At 38.9% G+C, this 22817-nt stretch overlaps 1 protein-coding gene across 3 annotated transcripts in view; it reads left to right on the plus strand.

Annotated features, from left to right (window-relative positions):
• IQCA1 (IQ motif containing with AAA domain 1) overlaps window positions 1–22817 on the plus strand; it is a 166811-nt gene that overhangs the window by 60027 nt on the left and 83967 nt on the right. For all 3 annotated transcript variants that reach the window (XM_050751654.1, XM_050751655.1, XM_050751656.1), the window contains 2 exons: window positions 6542–6626; window positions 22688–22813. In XM_050751654.1, coding sequence (XP_050607611.1) covers window positions 6542–6626; window positions 22688–22813 — 211 coding nt within the window. The remainder of the gene's footprint in view (window positions 1–6541; window positions 6627–22687; window positions 22814–22817) is intronic.

The raw sequence follows: 22817 nt of genomic DNA on the forward strand, positions 1-22817 counted from the left end.
GTGGCTGATGCTGTCATGGAGGAGATAAGGCAATCTGTAACACAGCGGCCCCTAACCTTTCTGGCACCAGGGACCTTTCTGTCCAGGCCTCTCTCCTCACCATCTCTCAGCGTCTCTTCACAGTGTCTTCCCTTCATTTCTTCTCATGAGGACACCAGCCCGATTGGATGGGGCCCTCCTACTCCAGCATGACCGCGCCTCTGCCAGTTCCTTCTGCAGTGACCCTGTTTCCAACCCGGTCGCATCCCGAGGTAGTGGCAGCTGGGACATCTGCATGTGACTATGAGGGGGCGGGAGGCGCAGCACAGCCCATCGTCCCTGGTGAGAGCTACTTTAATGGAGACAGGGACCATGAAGAGTTCTTGAAGAGCCAGCCTGGGAAGGAGACAGAGATGAGAGAGTCACTGGAGGAGGCTGGGAGCTCAGGAGGCTGCGAGTTTGTTAAATGAGTGAGACCTGAGCATCCTGCAGATCTACAGGGGATGAGGCACAGAAGGAGGAGAGGGTCCCCAGGAGCATGAAGTGGGAGACACCAAGGGCCCAAGAGACCCCAGGCCCAGCAGCCACAGTCAGGGGAAGTGGCAAGACGGGTCCAAGGGGGACGAATCGGCTCTTGAAGGTGGTGGCTCCCCTCTCCCCTCTCCCTGGGACACATGGGCAGACAGTGCCTGCGCCCTGAGGTGTGCGTGACTGGCAGGGCCTGTCCAGGGCCCAGAGCCCAGCGTTTTGCAATTCCAGTTGTTTGAATACTATAGATGCCCACACCATGTGGCAGCCCTAAGCACAGCAGAGGGTTTTCCAGGCATTCGGCTTGTGGGTCCCAGGCACCACGGTTGGTGAACATGTGTGTCTAAGCGTCCAGAGGGCAGCCTATGCCTCTGCAGGGGCCTGAGACCCCGGGAAAACAAAGACAGGGTAAGCGCCCATCAGGACAAGAGAGCGGCTCCAAGGAATCAGGTTCCACAAAAAGCAGAGACTTTGGTTTCCACTTGTAACCAAGAGAACTGTCTTCCTGACACCCTGTAATCTGGGTTCCTGAGTTACTCCTGGGGAAGTCCCCAGGTGGGCAGTCACCTGCAGTCAGTGCCTCTGACCCCATCTGTTTACACCGGAAACATCGTGGGAGCCAAATATTTTCCGTTCACTGGTCTGTGATCATCAGCCCTCTCTCCCCTGAAGGTTTTACACCTCATGCAGCGCACTGAGCCCAAAGCACAGAGCACTCATCACCTCGCAGCTTCCTTACAATTAACAGCAGGAGCGGGACCAACTGTGCCTTGACTCTGAGGAGGCTCGGTCGGATGTCAGGATAGGTTCCTGTTTGTGTCACAGGACACAGCTGAAAATGCGGGGAGGGAGAAATACAACAGCCAAGGGGGTAAAGTCTCAGGAATATAAAATAGAACTCATAACTGTCTCTCTTAACATGCTGTAAGTGGCCAAGTCACAGGGAGGGGGCCAAGGAGAGACTCTGTCAGTGCAAAGCCAGGGCACCCTGGGAGTATCACACCGGGGGTCCAACCTCTGTGTGAACAGAGGCCTCCTAGCCACCCACGGGAGGGACAGACGGAGTGCAGTGAGCAAGAAAGGGATAGTGCACACCCGTCTGTTTGCAGAAGCATTTGTGGGTGTGTCTGTGTATGTGTGATAAAGAGCTCTCAGGCACATTGTCACTTTCTAGACACAAATTTTATATTTTTAATGTGTACCCTACAATAGTTTTTTTTCGTTCTTTAAGGATAAGACTAATTAAATTTCAGATTATGACTAATTATATAAACTAACATGTCAAAGGAAAACTAAATATGTTCATCTGTTAAAAATAGCCCAGACAGAGTGGCTCACGCCCGTAATCCCAGCACTTTGGGAGACTGGGGCAAGCGGATCACCTGAGGTCGGGAGTTTGAGACCAGCCTGGCCAGCATGGTGAAGCCCTATCTCTACTAAAAATTCCAAAAAAAAAAAAAAATTAGTCAAGCATGGTGGTGCACACCTGTAGTCCCAGCTACTCGGGAGGCTGAGGCATGAGAATCATTTGAACCCAGAAGGCAGAGGTTGCAGTGAGCCAATATTGCACCACTGCACTCCAGCCTGGGTGACAGAGCAAGACTCTGTCTAAAATTAAATAAATGATATATTTAATACTATCTTTACCAAAAGCACCATGATAACATAATATTATTAAATCTTAGTATGACCATCGATGTGTTCCATAATTAAGAATTCCATGTTAGAAATGACATATGTAAATTATTTTTGCTTTTTCATATGTCACTAAGTTTGTTTTGAGTCCTCAAAAACACTCAAGCTTTACAATATGAAAATAAAATTATGCAGTGGAGTTCCTTGTAAAAGTGGTTATTGAAGGAAAAATGTGATTGGGACTGAAAGAAACAGCGCTATCGTTTTGACTCCTAATGTATTCATGGTTTCTCTCTAAGCCCTGTCCAGGCTGGGCGATGTACGGGTCTGAGGCAGATCGTGGTCAGTTTAACAAGGTTTCAGACATGAGTCATGTGGACAAGCACCACCTGGGGCCCAATATCCGCATCGGCCATATGATTGTGGAATGTGAGCTGCGTGAGGGCAACCTCTGCCATCTTTGAATGTCAGATCTCTGTCTCCCATCACTGCATCTAGAATCTAGTTGGGACTAAACAGATATTTGTTGGTTGACTATATGAATGAAAGCTTGGATGGATGGAGGAGTAAGTGAGTGATCCCACCAAAGTAACTCCTGTGTAGAAAAAGAATCAAGTTCTGTTTGGACCCAGAGGGTGGCTCAGTGGCCCAGGGAGTAAGATGACAGTGCAGTGTCAGGAAGTATCCAGAAGTGGATGGGCTGCCTCGGGGGAGTGAGCTCACCATCATGGGAAACATTTAAGCAGTGGCCAAGGGAATGGCTCTCTAAGTCTGTCCCAGTCCCCACGGCCCCTGGCTCTCAAAGCGTGTCCCAGGACTCCTGGGGGCCTTCAAAACCTGTTCAGGGGATCCAAAAGCCAAACTGCTTTCAAATGAATACCAAGACATTGCTTGCTATTTTTGCTTTCTTGACATTGGCACCAATGGTACAATAGTAGCAGGGCAGATCTGTTGACCCAGGAATCAAGCCACCAGCTCCAGCACAAAAGTCACTGTAGACTTCACTGCCATACACCGCCTTTAAAAATAATTTTATTTAATCTAGGCAATACCATTCAAGACATAGGCATAGGCAAAGATTTCATGTTGAAAACGCCAAAGGTAATTGCAACAAAAGCAAAAATTGACAAATGGGATCTAATTAAACTAAAGAGTTTCTGCACAGCAGAAGAGACTCATCAGAGTGAACAGACAACCTACAGAATGGGAGAAAAAATTTGCAATCTGTATATCTGACAAAGGTCTAATATCCAGAGTCTGCAAGGAACTTAAACAAATATACAAAAAAAAAAAAAAGAAACATTAAAAAGTGGGCAAAAGACATGAACAGACACTTTTCAAAAAAAAAAAAAAAAATTCTTGTGACCAACAAATATATGAAAAAAGGCTCAACATCACTGATCATTAGAGAAATGCAAATCAAAATCACAATGAGATACCATCTCACACCAGTCAGAATGGCAATTAAAGAGTCTGGAAACAACAGATGCTGGCAAGGTTGCAGAGAGAAGGGAATGTGGAAAGGAACTATGGAAGACAGTGTGATGATTCCTTAAAGATCTAGAGGCAGAAATACCATTTGACCTAGCAATCCCATTGCTGGGTACATAGCCAAAGGAGTAAAAATCATTCTGTTACACAGATACCTGCATGCATATGTTCATTGCAGCACCATTCACAATAGCAAATACATGGAATTAACTCAAATGCCCATTGGTAATAGACTGGATAAGGAAAATGTGGTACATATACACCATGGAATATTAAAGGAATGAGATCATGTCCTTTGCAGGGACATAGATGGAGCTGGAAGCCGTTATCCTCAGTAAGTTAATGCAGGAACAGAAAACCAAGCACTGCATGTTCTCACTTATATGTGGGAGCTGAACAGTGAGAACAGTGAGAACCCTGTGTCCCCCACAGACACATGAAGGGAAACGACACACATGGAGGGATTGACATAATTGGACACATGGGGAGGGCCTGTTGGGGCAGGCGTGTGGCGGGAGGGAGAGCATCAGGAAGAATAGCTAATGTACTCTGGGCTTAATACTAAGGTGATGGGTGGATCTGTGCAGCAAACCACCAAGGCACACATTTACCTACGTAACAAACCTGCACATCCTGCTCTTGTACTCCAGAACTTAAAATTATTATTTTTCCTTCAACTTTTATTTTATTTGACAGTGTTCTTGAGGATGCAATAAAAAATATTATTCAGACTTGACCTTTGAAATACATAGCTTTTTAACATTCTACGTGACAAAATCAGCAGTGCTTATGAATCCCTTCTGCTGCACTCCAAAGCGTGAAGATTGTCTCCAAGAAGCACCTGTGAGGTGTTTCAGCCTGAGTTGAACCAGCCACTTCTTAATGGAATGTCATTTGTCCCTTGAGAAAACAACTGACAAACTCTGGACTTTGGGTTTTGGGGAGACTTTCCTCAAAAGTGAATCAGATGAACCTGAAGAAGAAGAAACCATCGACAATAGTTGTTGCCAATGGTAAAATTTGAGCTTTCCAGAAAAAAATTATGATTTTAGAAAATTTGTATTCACTCCTATGAGTTGGAGAGGTTCCCATGACTTAGACCTTCCATTATAAGATCTGTGGTATTATTAATGAATGCGATTTTCAATATAATGAAATGTATCAACTGCGGGAAGACCCACATAATTCTGCAAACCATTGTTTTCCAGTGACCAAGACCTGAGGACACAAAATCATGCATGGGTAAAAGGTCTATTCCAGGCACAAGACAGATCCACGGATTTTCTTTTTATTTATTTATTTATTTATTTATTTATTTATTTATTATTATTATACTTTAAGTTGTAGGGTACATGTGCATAACGTGCAGGTTTGTTACATATGTATACTTGTGCCATGTTGGTGTGCTGCACCCATCAACTCATCATTTACATCAGGTATAACTCCCAATGCAGATCCACGGATTTTCATGTGACAGGGAGGGAGAAAGTTTGTTGATACGGGTTCAGATTCCACATCACAGCTAGCCTGTAGGAAGCTACTAGTTGTCTAGCTGTGGTGTAGTATCAAAGCAGAATATTCACAGTTAGCTAAAAGGGCTATTAAAATACTTCTTCTTGCTGTATGTACTCATCCATGTGAAGCCAGATTTTCTTCGTATATTTCAACCAAAACAAAAGATTTCCACAGACTGAGTGCAGAAACAGATATAAGCATCCAGGTAGTTGCCATTCAGCCAGACACAAAAGAGACTTGAAAAGATACAAAGCTGTGACACTCTTCTCACTACTCTTTTCTTTTAGTTTTGGAAAATATACTTATTATCCAGAAAGTGTTATTTATGTTAACATATAATGAGCTTACTTTATTTTTAAATTAACTAAAATATATATTTTATAAATTTCTAAGCTTTAATTATTTGTTTATTTTAGAGATAGGATCTAGTTCTGTCACCCAGTCTGGAGTGCAGCAGTGCAGTCATGGCTCACTGCAGCCTCAAACTCCTGGACTCAAGTGATCCTCCCACCTCAGCCTTCCAAAGTGTTGGGATTACAGGTGTGAAACACTGCACCCAGCCAGATTTAATATTTAACACAGTAAATTATCGATAGCTGTAACTTATCTAGCAAAAACTCTTTGGGATCCTCAAAAATTAATAAGAATATAAAGGGCTTCTAAGGCCAAAAGTTTGGGAACCAGTTTCTTAAGAGCCATTTTAAACATGGTGGTCACCTCTAAACCTCAGATTCTGTACTTCTGTGAATTAATAGAACTAACTTGGCAGGTAGTCTTACGTACAATAAATATAATTTTCATGTCAAAGTCAGTTTCTTTTAAGAATACTAACTACCTACCCCTTCTGAAATTCTCAACACTAAATTTCAAAGTCTGCTTTTTTAAAATGTGGTTATGGAAAAATAATACTATTTGGAACCCATAAAACATAGGGCCTCAGACTTAACTAAAACCTAAACCATGGGTGGGTATTTAACACGTTATTACTAACTGTGTAATTTCGACAACTCTGTCCTTCTGTTTAGTTTCAAAATCCTGTGTTTATTCTCAATTTTAAACAGGAAGAAATGATTTGTGCTTCTGTCTTCATTCTTAACTCAAACACAGAGCATCTCAACATTAAAAAAAAAAAAGGAGGAAAAAAAGTACAAACTGTTTTAAAGAGAGATGTTTGCATCAGACTAACAATTCTCTAGAGGAAGGAAACCTGCTACTGAATGCCATCAGTACCTTCAGTTTCTTCAAGACACCATGCCCGGCCCTTGATTTACAGGGAACCGTCCACCCTTAATGACCATCACTCATTTAAATGAACATAAGCAAATAAATTAAATGGGATATATAACAGGAGAGGACTTCATTTCTATTTTAATTTGCTATTTTTTTTCTGCAGAAATTTAACCGGGACATTTCCTGACTACCCTGACATTGAAGAAGGAGGCTCAGCTGTTATTTTTTCTAACAAGACCATACAACAGGTACAAATATGCTTGAGAAATGAAGTGTAAATGTATCAAATGGCATTTCTTTAAACTTTAAAATTAATGAGTTTATAGCCTTACTGGGTCTCGTTTATTTTCCTATACATATTTACATGGAAATACTTTTGGGTGTTCATGATTGTATGTACTTTCATATTTATTCAAAGTGAGTTCTTTTTTTTTCCCCATCTTATCTTTGAAGGAGATGTGATGATGTGTGAAGGTCGTTTTCTTAGTAAATTCTGAGTAGGTTGGCTGCAGGAGCCCTTTATGTTCTGGTCCCAGCTTCCCTCTCCCTCTCATCTCCATGCCCCACCCCTCAGCAGGCCCTTGGCTCCAGCAGTCCACTCATCTGTGCTCCTGGCTCATGCCGCTGCTCCTTTGGGTGTGCCATGCTCTTCCTGAGTTCTGGGCGCCTTCCTGCTTAGCTCCTGCTCCCCTGTCAAGACCCAGCTCCTTGTCTTATTAATGTTTTTCGAGTGAAACACCTTTGATCGTCTCTGTAGATGCTTCAGTGACATTTGATGAAATTGACATTTAAAACTATTTTTTTAATGTCTTCATAAACTAGGAATAGGAAAATTCTTCTTAGCTTCATAGTATTTAGCATAGAAACCAAGAGAAGATTTGCATTATACTCAATGACGAGGCATTAGAGGCATTGTCAAAGTGAAAATCAATAAGGACAATTTGTCTTATCTCCTGAGTAAAATTTTCCCCAACTGCCCACAACCTGGGTGACTAACCCTTCCTCTAAAGCCCTGTGCTATTAACATCACTCATTTGACGTTTACCCTACGCTACTTCACATGGACACCTTTCTTTTAATGCAGGGGGCCTTCAAACATACAGCATTTTATTTGAATTTCTATTAAGCTGGTTCACCATTTACAAGCTTGTATCATAACATTCATGTGCATGCTTTATCTCTTCCTTAGCCTGTCAACTTCTCCAGAGGAAGGACTTTTAATTTGCATATGTAAACATTCAACAAATGTTTGCTGAACAAAACAACAGAAGGCTTATCTTCTCCGTGAGATTATAAACCTTCTGAGGGCAAGAGCCATATTTTAAGATTCTTTAAAATCATAGAAATGAGTGCATAGTAAGTGCTCAATATATATTTCGTTTTTCTTAATAATGATAATATTAATTTTACAGCCATGAGAACATAGTCTCTAATTTTTAAAATTAAATTAAAAATGTTTTCTTTTTTAAGGAAATAAAATTGTTAGGTTAAATCTGTTGAAAAAAATGTCAAAATCAAGAAAATAATAGTTGCTATCAGAACTATTAGTGAATATTTCCTTGGACATTCTAAAAAATGCCAGACAAATAAGAAAAAGGAAAGAAGTGATAAATATTTTAAAGTGAGAATTTTATCATTGTTTTAAGATCATGTAATTATCTCCCTAGGAAACCCAATACATTTAACAAGAAATTATATTGACAAATTATACAGAATTGAACAGAATTACACTGACAAAATCTCACTGAAGAAGATAAAAGAAGACTTGAATGATATACTGAACAATTATTTATCTGGATAAAAAGACTCAATAATATAAAGTATTATACGCACTTAATACTTTAATTATACACACAAAAGTATAAATACGCACTTTTTATTATTCTGTGAAGTTAATGCAATTCCAGTTAAAATCAAAACAAGTTTTTATTGACATAATTATTTTCAAGTATCTGAAGAATGAATGCACGGAAATATCCCAAAAGTTGTTTTTAAAACTGTAATAGGGAACTTTCCATATTGAAATAAAACAAATTATAAAGATATAAAATAGCCAAAGTACCACAATGCTGGAAAATGAATAGACGGATAACAACAAAAATAACAGATAACATTTGTTGGACAAATATTCTGTGCCAAGTACCATGCAAGCACTTTATATAAGTCAACTTATTTAATTCTTCCAAACTACGAAGATAAAAAATTTGGCCAAATTAGTTGTGGAGCTGAGATTCAAACTCAAGGAATCTGACTTTAGAATAGTGTGCTCAGAAACTTAGTCGGGTATATGTATCAGAACTCAGTAGTATACTGATGACATTTCAGATAAATGGGGAAGGACAGACTAATAAATAATACTATTTAGTAATAACTGGCTCACCATTTGGCAAAATCAAGTAGAGCCTTCCTTATTATACAAAACAAATTTCAGATGAATTAAATATTTACATGTAAAAATGTTAAGCCACAAATTACTTATGAAATTGTTTGAACTGGAGAAAAGTTTCATAAGCATGGCACCCTAGGCAAACACCATGAAGAGACTCTGCCCATATACTTAACTACATAAAACTCAAATAGCAAAATGACCAAAAAAAAAATCACAAATGAAGTTCAAGTTATATGATAACTGAGGAAAACATTTGCAACATATGTGATAATGGGTATTTTTCATGTATAAATATTTCTCAGAAAATAATAACAAAAATTGGAATATCCCAATAAAAAAGAAGGCAAAGAATATGAACAGGAATTTAACATAAGAAAACATTTTAAAACTCCCTGACAAATAAATGTATAAAGTAATGTTGCCATATCTCTTTTCACCTATAGGACTGGTAAAAATTTTAAGTCATTGTAATGACTGGAGTTGGTATGCATGTGGGAAAAAGTCACTCTCATACATTGCTACTGGATATGTAAATTAGCATGACATTTTTAAGGAACGTGGATCAAATGAATATCAAAACTTTTCATGTGTATGTGCTTTGGCTCATAAATGCTCTTTGAGGAATTTATACTAAAGAAATAAGAGAAGTTGTCGTAAGTCAGAGGTCAACATCCTTTTTTTGTAAAGGGACAAATAGTAAATATTTTAGGTTGTGGCACATACATTCGCTCCTGGCACTACTCAACTCTGCCAATATGGCATTGATATGCTTAGTCTCTGTGTCCCCACCCAAATCTCATCTCAAATCCCCATATGTCAAGGGAGAGACCTGATGGGGGTGGTTCCCCCAGACTGTTCTTGTGATCGTGAGTTCTCACAAATCTGATGGTTTTATAAGGGGCACTTCCCCCTTTGTGCTCTCTCTCTCTCTGTCTCCTGCCACCACGTAAGACATGCTTGCTTCCCCTTCTGCCATGATTGCAAGTTTCCTGATGCCTCCCCAGCCATGCGGAACTGTGAGTCAATTAAACCCCTTTTCTTTATAAATTACCCAGTCTCAGGCAGTTCTTTATAGCAATGTGAGAATGGACTAATACAGGCATCAGAGAAGCCATAGACAACATGTAAATGATGGGCATGGCTGTGTTCCAGTCACACTTCATTTCAAAAATGGGCAGGCGGCCGGCCAGAGCTGGCCCATGCACCATAATTTGCTGACCCCTGCCATGGATGCTGTTCACGTCTGCCTTGTTTATTGCATTGACAAAGAAGAAAACAGCCTGATGTTCTTTAACAGGGAATTCGTTAAGTAACATAAAGTTCTCTGCAGCAGTAAAAACCAGGCTGTCGCTCAGGGTTTCAGGACTTCAAGGGACCAACCCTGCTGTCGGCCTCCCTTTGTCCCTGTGCTCCCCTCCAAGAGCCCTCAGAGTTAAGCACACAGGAATTGCTCTTCCTTCACTTCTCCATCGGAAACCAACCTCCGCTCCCAAAGGCTGCCTCAGCCCTCCACAGGACTCCTCCCTCCTCCACTGAATTCCATGAGCACTAAATATTGACCCTATTATTTGGCAGTTTGTCAAGCCCTGCCTTGAGTGATTGTCATTTTGATTTGGAGTTGTTTCACTTTTTTTATGTGTTTAGGTGTTGTCCCGCCAGCTAAATTGCCAGGCACAATTTGTGTCTTGGAAGTCCATGGCAAACATCCAGACACATTTTATGTTCAGTTAGAAAGGTAGCGATTATAGGATTAAGAATGTTGGTAGAACATCTAAATTGCCATGAGAAACATTAAAAACTACTAGTCAAAAGAAAATTGAGAATGTCTGGTTAACACATTGAGAGAGAACAGAGGAGACCACAAAGCAGCTTAGCCTTGAAAGACAGATGATTGAAGAGTCAGAACGGCATGGTGATTACAAATCACAGTTCCGCCACACACTAGACCTGCAACCTTAGGCAAGCTTCATCCCCACACCCGCCGATTCAGTTTTCTCATCTGTAAGTGGAGGTTACTGGCAACACCTACCTCCCTGCACTGAGGTAATAATTAAATGAGACAATACATGTGAGATACTTAGAACAGAGCTTGGCACGTTGAAACCCTTCAGAAAATCATCACAGTTGTTACTAATGTTAATAGTAGCAGTAATAGTAGCCATTGTAGCCATAGTATGAAGAGAGAGTAGACCAAGCATTATTATTATAACAGTGTATGTACCAGGTGAAATATATAGTAATAAAACACAAAAATAATACAAATACTTTTTTTGAAATGAGCATAACATTGATACAAAACCCAAAAAGAAAAAATTGAACAACAAAAAAAGACACAGATCTGTCTGCGTTATAAGTATTAACACAAACATTTTAACTAAAGTATTAGCACACTAAAACCAGCACCACATTAAACTAGTAAAACACCACAAGTGGTGATTATTCCAGGATGCAAGAATGGTTTGGGTTAAGGATGTCTGTGAATGCACTGCCTTGTATTAAAAAGTCCAAAAGGGAAAACCATAAGTTCCTCACTGTGGAGGTTGCAAGGGCATTTTACAAATTTAACATCCATTCTTGATATTTAAAAATAGAACTCTACAAAATTGGAATAGATGGATACTTGTTGAACATTATAAAATATTTCTTAGTTCAAAACCAAGTGTCATGCTTAACGAAATTCACTAGAAACATTTCCACTTATGAGTGTCAGGAAAAATTCAAGAATAGCCATCATCACTACTATTATTTAACATGGTCCCATAGGAGCTACTAAACAATATATACCCTTTCTAGTGTTCTAAAGGGGAACGGAAGAGGCAAATGATCACCTTTTGCACATATGTTCAATATTTAGAAAAGCATTGAATAACTAAAGAGCAAAAAAGCAAAGAGAATAAACTAAAAACTACTTTAAATAATATGAGAAGCAAGATGGGGTGATTACAAAATTAATATGCAGAAAGCAATCGCTATTGTGCATACAAACAGTAGCTAGCTAGAAAATATAATGTAAGAGACCATTTACAACACCAACAGTGCAAAGATAAAATGCCCAGGAATAAGCTTAATGATAAATGTACACTCTACGTGAAGAAAAGCTTACAACACTCCTGAGGGATGCGAAGAAATGGAAAAGCATATCGTGCTCTTAGGTAGGAATGCTCAACACCATACATACCTTGACTCCTAAACATCATCTATAAACATAATATGATCCAAATAAAAATACCAATAGCATTATATTGGGGCATTGGCGGGGAGGACGCAGGGAGGATGACCAAACTAAACTTTAAGTAGAAAGCAAATAACCGAGAATAACCAGTGGAATTTGGAAAATGAAGCATAATGAGGAGGAACTAGCTTTGCCAGGTATGAAAACATATTCTCAGGAGCCCACTGGCACAGACAAAAGGCTGAAAAGGCACATCAGTTGAAAAGAACGGAAAATCAAGAAATAGACCCAAATACATATGGAAATTTATAATAAAGACAGCATCTCAAATGTGAAAGGAAAAAAAGGAAATAAATGGTATAAGAAGAGCCAGGTGGTCATCTAAGAAAAAAGAAAATTAAATCCCTAACTCTTTATACTTTACTTTGGAATGATTCCAAGTGGATCAAACACTTACGTATAAAACAAAACAAAAACACAAAAGGACTAGAAGAAGCTAAGAAAGAAATATGTCATAACCTTAGAATGGGAAAGATCCTTCTAACTATGGTGCAAACCCAGGAATCATAGCAGAAAAAAATTGATAAATTCAACTACACGCACAAAATTGTTTTAATCCTACATGGAAAAAATGACCCCAAGTAAGGGAAATGACAGATGACACCCTGAGAGAATTTTTTGTGATAAGTATCACAGACAAGAGACCTTTCTTCTAATATGTAAGGAACTCCTACAGCTCTATAAGAAAAGATTAATAACCCAATACAAAAATCAGCAAAAGGATGTGAATAGACAGTTCTCAGAAAGAGAAAACTCAAATGAATTCGAAACATAATAAAAGATGTTCAACATATGAAAAGATGAACAACCTCACACATGTAAGAGAAATGCAAATTAAAACTACACTGACAGATGAAATTGATCAATTGGATCTCAACAAAATGCAAAACTTTTGCACTTCAAGAGATACCATTAAGAAAATGAAAATACAAGTAACAGACTGGGAGAAGATATTTGCAGAATACCTACCTGCTAAAGAACTTACAGCCAGAAAATACAAAGTACTCTTACACCTCAATAAGAAGATAGTTCAATCAAAACACAGGCAAAAGACTTGAACAGACAATTCACAAAGGAAGATATCTGGATGGCTAGTAAGAACATGAAAAGATGTTCAACGTTATTAGTCATTAGGGTAATGAAAATGTGGATGAAGATGTGGAGAAAAGGGAACCCTCATACATTGCTAGTGGGAATATAAAATGTTGCCACTTTGGAAAACATCATGCCAATTTCTTAAAAGTAAAATATAAATTTACCAAAGGACCTAGCAATTCTTCTCTTAGGACTCTAGCCAAAAGAAATGAAAACATATATCCACACAAAAACATTTGTAGATGAATGTTCATAGCAGCATTACTCATAATTGCCAAAAATTTGAAACAACTTAAATGCATATCAACTGGGGAATATGGTAAAATATGGTATATCCATGCAACTTAATATTATTTGGCAATTAAAAAGGAATGCACATCTGATACATGCTACAACGTGAATGAACTTAAAGCATTATGCCATATTAAAACATTATGCAATGTGAATGAAACCAGACACGATGGACTATATATTTTATGATTCCATTTATATGAAATGTCTAGAAAAAGGAAACCTGTAGATACAGAAAGTAGATTAGTGCTTGCTTGGTGAGATACTTTTGTTGTGTCCCCACCCAAATCTCATCTTGAATTGTAGTTCCCGTAATGCCCATTTGTTTTGGGTTGGACCTGTTAGGAGGTAATTGAATCATGTAGGCAGTTACCGTCATGCTGTTCTCGTGATAGCGAGTGACTTCTCACAAGATTTGATGGCTCTGTAAGGGGCTTTTCCCCCTTTGCTCGACACTTCTCTTTCCTCTTGCCATGTGAAGAAGGACCTGTTTGCTTCCCCTTCCACCATGATTGTGAGTTTCCTGAGGCCTTCCCAGCCATGTGGAACTGTGAGTCAAGTAAACCTCTTTACTTCATAAATTACTCAGTGTTGGGTATTTCTTCACACCAGCATGAGAATGGACTAATACACCTGGGAAGGGGAGAGAAAAGGGATTAGCAATTAATGGAAATGAGAGAATCTTATTGGGGTGATAGAATGTTCTAAAACTGATTTATGGTAGTGGAACACAACTTGATATACTTGCTAAAAAATTATTGAATTGCACACTTGAAATGAGTGCGTATATGATATGCTTCAATAAAATTATATTTTGAGAAAAGAAAACAGGCACCAGGCCAAATTTGACCCTGAGGCCAAAAAAATGATGGCTGACTTAATAGGCAGTAAAGTGTACTTTTAACTTTGGAAGATTTTGCTCAAGTTGATGAACAAGAGCAAAATAAATTCAATACTGGCTTCTCAAAAAAAACGAAAGCAACTACATTTCTACCCATGTAACTGGCAAACAAGATGCACCGTGACAACGAGCATATGGGGAAACAGGCCCTCTCCTACGCTGCTGGCAGAAGGGTAAATTGACACAACCCATGGTAGGAAGTTTAACAGTATTACAAATGTGCGTACACTTGATCCAGCATTTCTACTTTAAGGAATTTATCCTGCAGATATGTTCACCACCTGCAAAATGATATTTGCATGCATTTATTCATGGCAACAATGTTAGTAGTAGCAGATTACTATTAGAAATAACAGCAGATTACTGTTAGAAATAATCTTAATCTTATTTGGTAGGGGAATGACCAAATAAATTGTTACAATACACCTTTAAAAAATGAACCGTGAAGCTCTGTATGTATCACTAAGGAAAGATGGCCAAGATACATTATTAGGTGACAAATGCAGAACAAGAACAGTATTATAATATGCTAACATTTGTATAAAACGACAAGTTGATGTTTATAATGTGCATTTGTGTGTGTACATGTGTACATCTGTGTGCACTTGGAAGATTTTGCTATAACTGAAGAGTGCAGGTAAAATAAATTTTGTATTGGTTTAAAAAAGAGACAACTTCAATGACATATTACTTTTCACCTATACAATTGGCAAACATAACACAACAATACCAGTGTGCTCTGTGTGTGTGTGTATTATATGTATATTTGCATATGTGTGTATAAAGTGTCTTTAGAAGCATATCCAAAGTATTTGGGTTGATTTTTTAGCAAATGTATTATGATCAGCCACACACTGGAAGTCACCACAAACCCCAGTGTCCTGCTTAGCCCAGGACTCCTGTAGACTTCTGCTGAGGAACTCAACAGCCCTCAAGACCACCACACAACCACCTGCAGCTTTCACCACAGAGGACCCCTCAGGGTTGGTTATCATGAACCCCAACAGCATATTCTGCAGAAGTTCCTACAGTTTTCACAGCTGAGGAAACCAGCTGCCTGCACAGAAGCAGTGGACCTCCCTCAGTTTTCACCACTGAGGACACTGCATTTCTTTTCACCTTCACAATCTCCAGGTGCCTGAGTCTCCCGTCCCACGCTGGAGCTACCCAGAGCAACATGACTGCTCCTGCCACAGTGACCCCAGCCCAGCGACCCACCCAAGTGGCCCTCATGTTCCCTAGGTGCCTAAGTCACCACATCTCCTTGAAATCACCCCAGATACTGCCTCCACAGGTTCTCTGGGCCAGGGACCCAGAGCAGCTACTGCATGTATGCTAGAAAACAACCTTGGAGCCCCCTACCACAGACTCCAACCTCACCACTGCATGCACTCAAGACTAGCTCCTGTAGCCAGACTATTGCAGTAGCTGCTAGCCTGGCTCCCCCAACTAGGTGAGCATAACCAGTTGGCCATGCCCTCCAGCTCCTATCCCCACACTATGCTTGTTCCCAAAGCTGGTCCCTGTAGCTACATGTGCATGCATCACTCCAGCTCAGCCTGAAGTTGGCCATGCACGCAGATGGTGTTGCTGGTCTGCAGCTGGCCTCTGTAATTATGCATATGCAAGCTGCTGGCCCCCACTGCTACATGTGCACCTGCAGCTGGCCCCAGCCACAAAGGACTAAGCAGGTGCCAACATCACAGACTCCAGCTGCCTGAAATGGCAAGACTGAATGCTCCCCCAGATTTGGAGTCACCACATGCCCCAACACTTGGTACCTCACAACACTAGACCCAGTGCTACAGTGCCCCCGGCATGCCTCTGTCCCTCAACCCTGCTGCCCACAGGTGAAGGTCTTTCCTTACCAAAGCCAGTCTGTAAAGTCTGGAAGAGGTGACTACTTCTTGAAATTTGCAGACTCATTTATAAGACTACATGAAGAATCAGGGAAACATGATACCACTAACAGAACACAATAAACTTTCACTAACTGACCCTAAAGAATTGGAGATCCATGAATTACATGACAGAGTATTCAAAATAAGTATTCTAAAGAAGCTCAGCAAATTACAAGACAATACAAATAAACTATTTAATGAAATCAGGAAAATAATACCAGAACAAAATGAAAGAAGGATCTACAAGACAATCAGAAAGTAATAAACAAAGTGGCAGCAATAAGTTCTTCCTGTCAATAATCATCTCAAATATAAATGAATTAAATTCTCCAATCAAAAGACATAGCATGGCTGAATGGATTTTTAAAAAATTATTCGACTATATGCTGCATACAAGAGATTCACTTTACTTTTAAGGACACACATAGAATGAAGGCGAAGGGATAGAAAAAGATATTCCATATAAACTGAATCCAAAAGAAAGCAGGGGTAACTATAATTACGTCAGACAAAATATACTTTAAGTCAAAAACTGTAAAAAGGACAAGTAAGATCATTATATAATTATAAAGAGATCAGTTCATCAATAGAATGTAACAATTGCAAATGTATGTGTACCAAACATCAGAGCATATAAATATGAAAAGCAAACATTAATAGATCTGAAGGGAGAGAGCGATTACAATACAATAATAGTAGGGAATTTCAATACCTCACTTTCAACAATGAACAGATCATTCAAACATAAAATTAATAAGGAAACAATGAACTTGAACTACACTTTAGACCAAATGGACCTAATAGACATATACAGAACATTTGATCCGATAGCAGCAGAATATACATTCCTTTCAAATGCTCATAGAACATTCCCCAGGACAAATCATATATTCAGCCACAAAACAAGCCTTAACAAATTTAGGAAGATCAAAATCATATCAAGTATATCTTTTCAGACTGCAATGGTGTGAAACCAGAAACAATAAAAGGAAAAATCTTTGAAATTTAACAGATAGAAATTAACAACATGCTCCTAAAACAACCAATGGATCAAAGAAGAAATTTAAAGGCAAATTTTAAAATATCTTGAAACCAATAAAAATGGAAACACAGCATACTAAAACCTATGAGATGCAACAAAAGCAGTACTAAGAGGAAAATTTCTAGCAATAAATGCCTACACCGTAAAAGAAGAAAGACCTCAAACAACCTAACATTATGCCTCAAGGAACTAGAAAAAGAAAAACAAACTATTATTAAGTACAAAATTAGCAGAGGAAAGAAATAAAGATTAGAACAAAAATAAATGAAATGGAGCCCCAAAAAAACAACAGAAAAGGTAAACTAAAAGTTGGTTTTGTGAAAGATAAAATTGACAGACTGTTAACTAGACTAGGAAAGAAAAGAGTCAGGCAAATAAAATTAAAAATGAAGGAGGAGACATTACAACTGATGCCATAGAAATACAAAAGATCGTGAGACTACTATGAACAATTATATACCAGCAAATTCATTAGCCTAGAAGAAATGGATAAATTCTTATACAACAACAGGACTAATCACAAAAAAAAAATAGAAAATCATAGTGAGTAGAGAAACTGAATCAGTAGTCAAAACCCTTCCAACAAAGAAAGGCCCAGGATAAAATGGCTTCTTGTGTGAATTCTACCAAACATGTAAAGAACTAATACCAATGCTTCTTAAATTCTTCCCAAAAATTGAAGAGAAATAAATACTTCCAAATTCATTTATAAGGCCAGCATAAACCTGATACCAAAACCAGACAAGACACTGAAAGAAAAGTATAAGCCAATATTCATGATGAACATAGATGCAGAAACCCTCAACAAAATACTAGCAAGCCAAATTCAAGAGCACATTAAAAGAATCATTCACCATGATCAAACAGGATTTATCCTTGGGATCCAAGAGTGGTTCAACCTATCCACATCAATCAGTGTAATATACCACATTAACAGAATGAGAGATACAAATCATATGATCATTTTAATAGATGCAGAGAAAGTATTTGACAACATTCAGAACTCTTTCATGATAAAAAAAAAACTCAACAAATTATGCAGAGAAGGAACTTAACACAATAAAGACTATGAAAACCCCACAGCTAAAATCATACTCAATAGTGAAAAATCTGAGTTTTTCCTCTAAGAGCTGGACAAGATAAAGATGCCCACTCTTGCCACTTTTATTCAACCTAGTACAGAAGTCCAGCCAGAGCAATTAGGCAAGAATAAGAAATAGAAGGCATCCAGATAGGAAGGGAAGAAGTGAAATTGCCTGTTTTTGATCTTGTATGTAGAAAAATCCAGAGGCCAGGCGTGGTGGCTCACGCCTGTAATCCCAACAGTTTGGGAGGCTGAAGTGGGAGGATCACTTAGCACAGGTTTTCGAGAATAGCCTGGGCAACAAAGCAAGACCCTGTCTGTATTAAATTTTTAAATTTTTTTAAAAAGAAAAAAGAAAACCCCAGAGACTCCACTAAGAATACTATTAGAACTGACAAACAAATTTAGTAAAGTTTCAAGATACAAAGTCAACATACAGAAGATCAGTAGCATTTCCATACACTAACAGTGAACTTTCTGAAAAAGAAATCAAGAAAACAATCCCATTTATGGTAACTTTTTTTAATTTAGGTATAAATTTAACCAAGGAGTTGAAGAGTCTGTATATTGAAACCTGCAAAACATTGATGAAATAATTTTAAGAGGACACAAATAAACAGAAAGATACCCTGTACTCATGAATTAGAAGAATTACTGTTGTAAAAATGAGCATATTACCCAAAGTGATCTATAGATTCAATGTAATCACTATCAAAATTTCAGTGACACTTTTTCATAGAAATAGAAAAAAAAATTCAAAAATTTATATGGAACCACAAAACACCTCAAATATCCAGTTAATCTTGGGCTAAAAGAACAAAGCTAGAGACATCACACTTCCTGATTTCCAAATATATGACAAAGCTACAGAAAGCAAAACAGCGTGATACTGGCATAAAAACAGACATAAAGATCAATGGAACAGAAGAGAGAGCCCAGAAATAAACCCACACACTACAGCAAATTGATTTTCAACAAAGGTGTCAAAAACACACAATGGAAGAAAGATAAGTCTCTTTGATAAATGGTGTGAGAAAACTGGATATCCACATGCAGAACAAGGAAATTGAACCCTTATCTCTCACCATATACACAAATCAACTCAAAATGAGTGAAAGCCATGAATAAAAGACCAGAAACTATAAAACTACTGTAAGAAAACATAGGGGAAATCTCCATGACATTGATCTGGGCAGTGATTTTCTGGATATGACCCCTAAAGCACAGGCAAAAAAAGTAAAAGTAGACAAATGGCATTGCACCAAACTAAAAAACTTCTGCACAGCAAGGAAACAAAAGAGAAGAGTCAACCTATGAATTGGGAGAAAATATTTGCAAACCATACATCTGAAAGGCGTTAATATCCAAAGTATATAAAGAATTTAAAGACTGCTATGGCAAGAAAACAACCTAATTTAAAATTGGACAAAGGACGTGAATAGACATTTCTCAAAAGAAGACATACAAATGGTCAACATGTATATGGAAAAATGCTCAACGCAACAGACATACGCTAATTAAACAATGAGAGATTACCTCACACTTGTTAGGATGGCTGTTATCAAAAAGACAGAAGATAACAAATGTTGTCAAGGATGTGAGAGAAGGGACCCTTGTACACTGTTGGTGGGAATGTAAATTAACACAGGCATTATGGAAAACAGCATGGAAGTTCCTCAAAAAATGAAAAATAGAACTACCATATGATCCAGCAATCCCACTACTGAGTATGTATCCAAAGGAAATGAAATCAGTGCGTCAAAGAGATGTCTGCACTTCCATGTTCATTGCAGCGTCGCTCACAATAACCAAGATATGGAAGCAACCTCAGTGTTCTTCAATGGATGAATGGATAAACATAATGTATTTGTATGTACCCAGTGGAACACTATACAGCTTTAAAAAAGAAGGAAATTTCTGCCATTTGTGACAACATGCATGAACCTGGAGGACATTATGCTAAGTGAAATAAGCCAGGCACAGAAAGACAAATACTGCATGATCTCACTTATAAATAAAATCTAAAAAAAAAAATTAACTTACAGAAGCAGAGAGTAGAATAATGATTACCAAGGGTGGGAGGGGAAGATCAGGGAATGGAGAGATGCTGGTCAAAGGGTACAGAGTTTCCATTAGACAGGAGGAAAAAGTTCTGGAGATGTATTGTCCAGCATGATGACTATAATTAACAATATTATTTTGTATATTTTTTAATTGCTAAGAGAATATATTGTAAATGTTCTCATCACACAAAAAATTGCTAAGAATAAGGTGATGGGCATGTTAGCTAGCTTGACTTAATCATTCCACGATGTGTACATATATCAAAACGTCATGTTGTGTACTGTAACTATATTAAATTTTTGTCAATTATGCCTTAATAAAAAATAAACATAAAAAGAGAAAGTGGATCTTCTTGGCTGGTTAATAGTATGGGGAGGAAACCTTTCACTGTATATTATGTATTTATGTATAATATAATATAATTCGTAACTTTTGAATTGTGAACCATGAAAATGTAATACTCAAAAATTTAAACTGATAAACTTTAAAAGGAGAGAGATGAAATAAACCATTTAATTGGTAAGACTTTAAAAGGCTTAACTGATAAGGCCACAGTGAAATGTATACTCCACAAATAAGGATTTCATCTTTTTTTCAGCTGCTCATATTTTATATATCAGACTATTTTTTTTAAGTCTTTACATTTCTGAAAGTTTTGCAGTTTCTAAGGTCCAAACGATGTCTGTGTTCCAAGTGCTCCAGTGCAATGAAGAACTGGGCAGCCACACCTTGATTCTGTGAGTCGAGATGAACCTTTGTCTGTTTTGTTTTGTTTTGTTTTGTTTCATTTTTTGAGGCAGGATCTCACTCTGTCGCCCAGGCTGGAGGGCAGTGGCTGGATCATAGCTCACTGCAGCCTCTACCTCCCAGGCTCAGGCAATCCTCCCACCTCAGCCTCCCAGATAGCTGGGAGTACAGGTGTGCACCACCACGCCTGGCTAATGTTTTGTATTTTTTTGTAGACATGGGGTTTCATCATGTTGCCCGGGCTGGGAAAAGATCATTTTTGCATGGCCAAATATGTGCACAACACATGCTTCACCTCTCTCCTTTTTCCACACTAGGATAAAACAATATTAGCCCTTGTCTCCCCACCCCCAATTTTTTAATTGCTCCATCTTCAAAGGCAACTGCTGTACTTAATTTGGAGTAGGTCATTCCCTTACATTCCTTTGTACTTGGACTACATGTGTATGTACCTGAATCTGGAGTATGGATTGTTGGTTTCACTCTGTGCATTTTGTACGATGGAGTAAGTTGACATGTATTTTTATGCATCGTGCCTCTTTTCTCCCTGCGTTATGAAATTCACTCTGGTTAGTGCCACCTGAATCCCAGCTCAGCTACTCACTAGCTGTGTGTCCCTGGCTGGGATACTGCACTCTGTGTGTCCCAGTTCTCTCATCCATAAAACGGGGCAACAACAGCAATCCCCGTGCGTCTGGTGTAGCAGTGAAGGAGTCTGTCTCCGGGAGACTTCCAGGAGCTTGCCCGGCGGATCCTAAGTGCTGTGTACGGAGATGCTGGCTCCATTTTAGAGCTGAGGAAACTGAGTCTCAGAGAGCTTATGCAGCTTGTCTTGGCCATGTGACGAGTGATGAGCAAAGCCCCGGGGGCCAAACAGGAAGCGTGTCCTGTCATTGTCACCGCTCTCTATGGCAGTGAGTGAGTGCTCAGTGAACACTGTTGTATTGAACTGAATTATATGTTTTTTTTTTAAACAAATGTATAATAGTTCTGCAGTGGTGCTAATCCTGTGTGAACTGGATGCTTTTTAACAAATATTTTATAATTTAGGAGGATAAAAGGTCTTTTGTCACTGTAGGGAATATAAATTAAATCACTGGTGAAAGAAACCAACTCATGAAAATGGAAGTTATTGCAAGAGTGGCTGTTGCCATCAGAGCCTGGTAGGAAACAGTGGCATCCTCCCCCTGGATTTTGATGAGTTGTGGGCAGGGCTGGCACATCCAGCTGTTGCTGAGACGTTGAGGAAGCTGTGACCTCCCCTAGAGTTTGTGGAACCTCCAAGAGCTGGAGCGGGTGGAATTAGGGAAGGAATTGGGCTCAGAAATGTCCAGACTCTCTCTCCATCTATACTGAGGTTGCTGCCCCCTACTCACGAATCCAGCTAAGGGTAGATGGCAGGCAGAACCCCCACCATACCCCACAAGGGGTCGGCCTGCAGGGTCCAGGGCCAGGCAGAGAGGAGATACTGACCAGCACAAATACTTCCTTCCAGACAGGAAAAACAGTCCTCCTCTCGATAGGGATCTGTGAAAATGCTATGATTATTTTGGTTTTCACTAGGTTATTGAGGATATCATTGCAAACCAAGAAGAAGAAGAAAAAAACGAAAAGAAGAAAAAGAAGAAAAAGGAAAAACAACCTAAGAAAACCAAAAGACAAAAGAAAGGAACCAAGGAAAAAAATAAGGTAA

Source organism: Macaca thibetana, chromosome 12 (genome assembly GCF_024542745.1).
Source record: "Macaca thibetana thibetana isolate TM-01 chromosome 12, ASM2454274v1, whole genome shotgun sequence".
Lineage (NCBI taxonomy): Eukaryota > Metazoa > Chordata > Mammalia > Primates > Cercopithecidae > Macaca > Macaca thibetana.